We start from the raw sequence: 8264 nt of genomic DNA on the forward strand, positions 1-8264 counted from the left end.
CTTTGCTTATCGTATCGAACTCAAATAAGATTCAAGTTTAAATTTGGTCGGAAATTCCCGGGTCATCACAGTTACGAGTTCAAGCCATTTTCGACCAAATCTTATTCCTGGACCTTTTTGTGACCATGAAATCTACCATAGCTTGTAGCCAACCATTTGGGAACTCAAAGCCACTCATTTGACACTTAAACAACAACATTTCAAGTGATTTTGACCCAAAATCACCATTTTTACAAAAACTAGACAAAAACCCCAATTTTGACATGAATTGAACATTAAAACACTTGATTTTACCTTGATAGATTTAGTGAAACACAAAGAACACAATTTTAACACTCAATCAGATCCAAGAACAAGAATTGAAGATTTAGGGTTTGGTTAGGTAGAGAGGAGGAAGAACAAATGGATGTGTGTGTGTGTGTGTGTGTGTGTGTGTGTGTGTGTGTGTGTGTGATGATGATGATTCTGGAAAGTGCAAGAGAGAGTGACAGTCACAAGTCACTTAATTGGGTTTAATTCCCACACTATACAACACACGGGTATTTATCAGTTATTTGATATCTTTCGTATATCATTAAGCGACCCTAACGAAGTCCAAATTAAATAAACAAACATGTTCTGTGACCCTTGTCACAATCTGGTCCTAACCAAATAGTTAAATAATAGTAGATATTAAATTAAAATAAAAGCATATAATAACACAACACAAACTTAAGGGCAAACTAGTAATCTTACAGTTAGGCCCAGTTGAGGATGTTACATAGGTTTTAAATAAGAATTGGCCATACAAAACCTTTTATTTACAATTAACTTATAATACGATCAGGTTTACGATCTTTGATACGAGTCGAAGAGATTAAAAATGGATCGATTAGGAGTACGATTAAGTTTTGAGCTCTATATTATTAACTTCGATACATAGGTTTTTAATCGAAATCGAGAACGGGGCAGATAAAAGAAATCAGAGAAGATAAACGAAATCGAAGCATATGACAAGATAGATGTTAATAAATCGTTAATTGATCAATTATGGAATCGGCGGTAATTCGTCGTTAAGGATCGAAAGAAACCATGGAGGATAGTGTAAGGTTTTAGATGAGTAACATACTAGATAAGAAAACTAATGAGAAACGTTTGTGAACATTTGTTATATGTATATCTTCAAAGTTAACCAGGATTTAATGTTTGTTAAATCGTGAGACCATACGTATTCAAAGTTAAAAATTTGGGACCAACTCATAATCGATTTAAACTTTAGGTCTTATTTTGATCTTTGGTACAAATTTTGAGGACCAACCATGATATTTTTCTTAAATTTTATTATACTTATTAATTAATAAATTAATAATTTGAATTTATATATTTATAATTAATAATTATAATTGTTATTACACGGAGTAATTACTATATTAACTATTAGACAAAATCCATGAATAGTATCAACGGCGTTTTCGTCTTTTCACTTATTTTTCCTTTTTTTTACCCTCCTTTCCAAAAAGCTCCCACACTTTGTTCGAAATTTAAAATCGACCCCCCAAACAGGGGGGTAAAGTATCAAATCAACATTTTCATAAAAAAATCTTAACTAAACTACACTCAAATATTCAACGGCTCATATCTTCTCGCCCGCAACGAGTTAAATTTTTCCGCCACCGTCGTTAAGCTCGAAATAATTTTACGAATACAATGTCACTAACTATACGCAAAACGGATGCTTTTTAAAAAAGCTAAATTTTTTAGTCCACCTTTCATACACGTTGATTTTTTCCTCACGGGCTCCGTACATATTTTCATCTATTAACAACATATACATATGGGTCTTATTATTTTTTTAGAAAATTATTTAGTAATTTTTTTGATATTACTAGTAAATATTCTATTATTAAATCATACGGAGTGTTAATATAAACTAACGAGTTAATTGCGTTAAATTTTAAAAAGTCAAGAACTCCATAGCGAAACGCGAAAATACGCATATATTGTTAATTTTAGATAATATCTAAATCTTTGACGGGTTATACCTTTTCGTTCGACTCGAGTTGCGCTTCAACGACATCATCTTTAGCCACGAAATAATTTTAAAAAATAAACATGGTAAAATACATTGGAAACCGAACCCGGCGCGAAGCGAGGGTTGAAAAACTAGTAATATTCTAAATACATATACATAAACATATAAACATAAACATAAACAATTAAAATAAATGTAAAACAATTTATGTTCTACTATCGCAACCTACCCCGTTTCCTGTAGGGTTTCTTTTGCTCGCGAGGAAGATTTCGCTTCAAATTCTTGGAACCAATAAAGGTAAATCAAACAATTATCGTCTTTTATGTTCCTGTATTTGAATCCAAATTATATTACGACTATTGCAATTAAATCAAACTGTTAGTGTTGCTCATGATTCAAACTTACAGAAATTCGATTTTACTTGAACTGTTGATAAATATAGGGCAAAATTATCATTGAATTAGAACGATTTAAATATCATAAGACGGTTTAGAAATCGTATCTAGTTTTCTAATGAATTCATGATTATATTTGAAAATTTCACGGTTACTGGTGAATTAAAAGGTGTATGATACGGATACATTCTAACGACGACGTTTTAGCATTTGTTGTTACCGTCTTATGGCTAATGCAGTAGAGAAATAAACTAAATTTTTTAGTAAGTATGTTGTCTGTTAATGTTATAGCCTTAAACTGCATAAGTCAATACGAAAACCGCAAGCATATGAAATATGATGCCTTTTTTGCTTTATAATCACTTCTGAAATTCGAGTGTATTGCTTAACTTAAAATTCAACTTTAAGCATATGAAATATGATGCCTTTTTTGCTTCATAATCACTTGCCTTGGATCAAATGGAAATATAATTTTAAGGTGATCGTCAGTTTAACGTAGTTTGTTCCTCTTGATAAATTTTTAGATGCTGGCATACTTTCTTATTCCATTTCAGGAGCTTTGAATTTGTACTAGACTTCAATTTATGCTCGATTATATCTGATTCATCTAGTTTAGTCCTGTTGTACAACCAAGGTTGTAAAACTCACGACTCGGGGAGAACTCGGCAAGAGGTTTTTGAGGAGTTCGGGGAGAACTCGGATGTTGACTTTGACTTTTTAGTTTTTTAATATATTTTATATATTTTTAAGTTTATAATAATGATTATTAACTTATAGAGCCCATATATGTTAGTCTCATCCCATTTATTCTTCCTTAACTTTTTCTTCCTTGACTCAAATTCCGGCCACTAACTTCCAATTTCAGCTATCAAGTTTCATTTTCCAGCCCCCAAGAATATGAAAAAGGTGAGAAACAAAACAAAAAAAATTGCAGGTTTGACCGGTGTTGGCCAAGGTTGTCCGAATTTTGACCGAGTTTGTGGCCGAGTTCTCGTTTTCTCCATTCTACCGATTTCTCCGAGTACTCGGCCGAGTCGGCCGAGTTTTGCAACCATACAACGCATAAATGTCTCACAATATTTGCTATTCGTCTGTCGATAATCAATATTTGAGGAAAGTTAAATGTCATTTTTCATTTGGATTAATTTTTTACACTTACCTTATCAGAATCAAAACTTATTTCTCTTTCGATCACATAACAAAGCGTAAAAGTATAAATTTATAAAAACATGGGCATACAGATTATTTTTTGTATGTATCTTTCAGGGTATCTTAGATCATCAAAATGTCTGGAAGAAATCGTATTATTCGAGGTTCTCGTGACGGTCTTATTCCTGTGGTGCACCGGGTGCCTGGGCCCCTTCCTCCTCACCCTGCAATTCTTGAAGAGGAACTTGAACTCCAACATCACGATATACAACGAATTATGGCTGACAATGGACTTGTAGTTGAAGAAAACGTTAGTCTTCAGAGAGAGTTGACTGCGGTCAAAGATGAGATTCATCGGTTAGGTCAAATCATTCCCAAATTACATGCAGATAGAGAAGCAAGGGCCAGAGATTTAATTGATAGGGGAAGGAAGCTTGAGTCTGAGCTTCGTGAGACCGAGCCGCTTAGGGCCGACGTGAGCCATTTACGAGCCGAAGCTCAGAAACTGAATTCTTTAAGGCAAGAATTATCGAACCAAGTTCAAGCGCTCACGAAAGATACTAGTAGATTGAAGGCTGAGAACGAGCAGGTGGTGGCTTTTAAGACTGGTATTGATGGGATGCATAAAGACCTTGTTGATATGAGGTATTAAATTGAATATATTGTTTTTTGATTTCAGAAAATGTTGATTTATTGTGGAATAATATAATATTTGTGTATTTTTGTAGGAGAGATTATGATATGTTGAAAAAAACAAACGAGGAACATATGATTCAAAAGGAAGCAATGGAGAAGAATTTAATTTCAATGGCTCGTGAAATAGAGAAGCTTCGAGGGGAGCAGATGAGAGCACGTGGACTTGGTACGTCATTTTTTTATCACGAAAATATGCAATTTTAAACTCCCTCAAATTATTATCAATTGGTAGAAAGTAAATTTGGATCGATATGATTTATTGGAGTGGCAAGTGTATGTTGTTTGAAAGCATACTGCAACTAAACGAAGAATAAAAGGAAATATAGATGATTATAATGCGTTTTTCTTATAAATGTAGGTGGTGGTGGATATGGATTGTTGAGTGTAAGCCCAGATATGAGGCATCCAGGTGGCGGATATGGCGATCTATATGGTGGTGGTGGCGGCAGCGGTGGTGGTGGTGTTGGTGGTGGTAGTGGAGGTGGATATGGTGATGTTTATGGAGGGGGAGGGGGAGGTGGTGTTGGGTTGGGATCATATGACTACCGAGGACTGCCACGTCATTGATCGATCTCCGTTGAAATTTGGTATTTCATCTCTTGCATCTTGAACACTTTACAAATTTGGACAACCGGATATGGATGATTAAACCATGCCGAAGCTACAGTTCATCTAACAAGTGTAATAGATTACTGGTGGGTTAGCACATATACGCTGTAACTTCACCTTACTGCATGTTTATGTTCTTGTGTCTGTTTCGAATCGTATTTACTTCATCTTATGAAATCCAATATGGTGCTCGAAACAATTGTTGTTGAACTATTTGAATCGAGTCTAGTTATCCTTATTTCTCATATTGTTGAAGTCAGATAATGACGGCTCAATTTCTTCCCCAAATAACCCTAGTTTTGTTTTTATTTCGTTTATAACGCCTGGACAACCTGCATGAACATAGAACTTTTTGAACACTTGCTTAAAGTTTGGGACATGAGGTTTTGTATCCTTTTTGGTTAAACACCTTTTTTCGAATTAGAATAAAGCGAAGCCCGTTCTGCTAACGGGAAAACTTAAACAGCAAATGCATGAATATTTACTCTCGATGTTTGACTTGAAATGTGGGTCAAGTATTTGGAAAGTGAAACCCCTAATTTACCCTCAGCTTTTTGTGTATATAGGCTTTATTTGATGAGCATATGTGGGTTTGTACTACATGAAGTAAAAGACACTTTGATGATTAGAACAATAACAACATTATTCATCCCGCTTAGATGTGATACATGGAGCTTTTTTTTGTGTATTTAACATAACAAAATAGGTCAGTCTGATAATAAAAGAGGTGACCAAACAAGAAACTAATATACATTCATTTTTGTAACTAAAGATTGCAGAGGATCACAAGGTTCATTGTATTTTGATTTGCTGTTTTTGAGTTGTATGTTCTTTGCATACTCTATTCTGTTTTCTTCACCAATCAGATATTTAAACATAACTTGTACGAATAAAGCAACCACAAAATGCTAATGGTGCGTCAAGGGTACGTTGGCAATGCAAATAAAACATGAAATAATCGAGTGTGTGTATACATGTGCAGTTAAACTATATGAGTATCACTCAAAGCATCATCCAAGATTTGGATGGAACATGCAGCCAACATGACACTCACTCTTACTGCATTTTCTCTACTTGCTAAAGACCAAACAATCACCTGCCCACATGTACAACCACAACTGCATGATACACAAGTCAATTCATTATTGACGACTCATTTTTGACGCAAGATTATAAAATACGGCGACACACCTAAAGCTTGAGTTATAAATTCTCCAAAAAACAAAGTCTATATGTGAATCACAAAACATATAGGCTCATCAAGTTGCATAAGCATAAGGTAAACCAACAAATAAAGAGTAGGAAAATACAATGCCAGAATACTGTGTGACAGGTGGCACCGGATTCATAGCAGCGTACCTCATCAAATCGCTCCTTGAACAAGGTCATACTGTTCGAACCACCGTCAGAGATCCAGGTACGCCATTGTGATGACATAAATGCAACTGAAAATCATGTTTATTTATATTAAAAACAAAAAACAAAAATCAAGTATCATTACATTTTGATGACATAGATGCAACTATTGATTTTCTCTATTGCTAGAAAATGTTGAAAAAGTAGGGTATCTGTTGGAGCTGAAAGGAGCGCACGATAGACTAAAGCTTATGAAGGCCGATCTGATGGTAGAAGGAAGTTTCGATGAGGCTGTAGATGGTGTTGATGGCGTTTTCCATACTGCATCGCCAGTAGTCGTTTCATACGATAATAATATAAAGGCAATTATACCTTCAAACTAGCATTAGTATTTGTATGCTTATAGCCCATATGTTCTCTTATGAACTGTTCCAAGATAGCCTAGTGTCCTGATATCCTCAAACCTCGTTAGGAGCAAAGTCCGGTGTTGTAATCGGTGGCGTCTCGTTCGACTAGTCGGTTTGATGACTAGCCATCCCGTTTCACTCAAAAAAAGTCTAATAACTCGGTCAACGCTAAAACGTCAGGTCAAAGTCGGTCTGAGTCGGGTCGGGTGTGAGTCAAAGCCGGTCAAAGTAAAAATATAATATAACCATAACATTAGCATCTTTTGCAGGAAACACTAATTGATCCATGCATCAAGGGTACCATGAATGTGCTAAGCTCATGCAAGAAAGCCAATAGTGTGAAAAGGGTTGTGCTCACCTCGTCCTGCTCTTCGATTAGATACCGTTACGATGCCCAACAAGTTTCTTCACTTAATGAATCTCACTGGAGCGATACCAAATACTGCGAAGAGTATAATGTAATGGGAGATTAACAAAAGTTAAAGCATAATGTTATCATTAATCTCTTAGTTAATTTAAGTTCTTGTTTACATCCAGCTTTGGTATGCATACGCAAAGACAATAGCAGAGAAAGATGCATGGAGTGTAGCAAAGGAAAGTGGGATTGATCTAGTTGTCGTAAACCCTGCTTATGTTGTGGGCCCATTGCTTGCGCCGCAACCAACAAGTACACTTCTAATGATACTTGCTTATATTAAAGGTACTTAAGTACTTTATAAAGAATCTTGATTTAGTTATTACATGAACTATAATGTACATCATTTTTTAGAACGGCAAACATATAGACTACATAATTTTACACGAATATTGTCCTAATTAGAGCTCATGGCTATGAAATTAAGTTTCACAAACGCTTTCGTATCAGGGGCATTAGAAGAATACCCAAACACTACAGTAGGATTTGTGCACATAGACGACGTAGTGGCTGCTCATATTATCGCAATGGAGAATAAAGAGGCTGCAGGAAGAGTCATATGTTCGAGCACCGTAGCTCACTGGTCTGAAGTCCTTCAAATGCTCAAATCGAAATACCCCTCATATCCTTATATAGACAAGTAAGCGTATGCATATACATTTTTGTTTTGAAATAATCAAGTATTAGAATTAAATGTTGAATTAGTAATTTGGTGGCCCACTTCGTTGCGCAAAAAAAACCCAAAAAAACGACAGGAAAGGAGGAAAAAAAAGATGAATGATGTCAACGACGAAAAAAAAAAAAATAGGAAGATGACATAATGACCTTTTTACCCCTGTGAACAGTAAAACCTTCGTCGTATTTAGTGTATTGGTTAATGCTACTTACCAAATTATGTGTGAATGCCATTAGGTGTAGCAGCCGAAAAGGAGACGCCAATCCGCATAGTATGGATAGCAGCAAGATATTGAAGCTCGGGTTACCTCCGTTGAAAACACTCGAGCAAATGTTTGATGACTGCGTCATAAGTTTCCAAAATAAAGGGTTTCTATGATGTTCATCGTATTCATAACTTCCTATATATAGGTCATATTGGTGTTGGTATAAATGTTTTTAGATTGAATATTATTTCAAGTAAGGTTTTCGGAATCAATGCATTTCTAGAGCGTTTAATGAGACTGCTTCGACGTTCTGAGTATAAAGTTCCATGTGCATAATGGGTTGCA

At 35.3% G+C, this 8264-nt stretch overlaps 2 protein-coding genes across 4 annotated transcripts; both read left to right on the forward strand.

Moving 5' to 3' along the window:
* The first annotated feature begins 2203 nt into the window (after nt 1-2203).
* On the forward strand, nt 2204-5123 carry LOC139847811 (protein FLX-like 3). Of its 2 annotated transcripts, none has more exons than XM_071837535.1 (4): nt 2204-2308; nt 3673-4200; nt 4284-4417; nt 4610-5123. In XM_071837535.1, the coding sequence occupies exons 2-4, from the start codon at nt 3692-3694 to the stop codon at nt 4816-4818; spliced, it is 852 nt and encodes a 283-aa protein (XP_071693636.1). In that variant the 5' UTR covers nt 2204-2308; nt 3673-3691; the 3' UTR covers nt 4819-5123. The 2 variants fall into 2 exon arrangements, with proteins under 2 accessions (XP_071693636.1, XP_071693637.1); XM_071837536.1 differs by having other exon boundaries at nt 3683-4200.
* Nucleotides 5124-6171: 1048 nt separating this feature from the next.
* LOC139848385 (tetraketide alpha-pyrone reductase 2-like) lies at nt 6172-8092 on the forward strand. 2 transcript variants are annotated; one of them, XM_071838120.1, is made up of 6 exons: nt 6172-6277; nt 6406-6580; nt 6889-7081; nt 7161-7323; nt 7489-7678; nt 7951-8092. In XM_071838120.1, exons 1-6 carry the CDS (start codon nt 6172-6174, stop codon nt 8090-8092), a joined length of 969 nt encoding a protein of 322 aa, XP_071694221.1. The 2 variants fall into 2 exon arrangements, with proteins under 2 accessions (XP_071694221.1, XP_071694222.1); XM_071838121.1 differs by having other exon boundaries at nt 6406-6578; nt 6893-7081.
* Nucleotides 8093-8264: the final 172 nt, after the last annotated feature.

This window comes from Rutidosis leptorrhynchoides, chromosome 5, assembly GCF_046630445.1.
Source record: "Rutidosis leptorrhynchoides isolate AG116_Rl617_1_P2 chromosome 5, CSIRO_AGI_Rlap_v1, whole genome shotgun sequence".
NCBI classification, from domain to species: domain Eukaryota; kingdom Viridiplantae; phylum Streptophyta; class Magnoliopsida; order Asterales; family Asteraceae; genus Rutidosis; species Rutidosis leptorrhynchoides.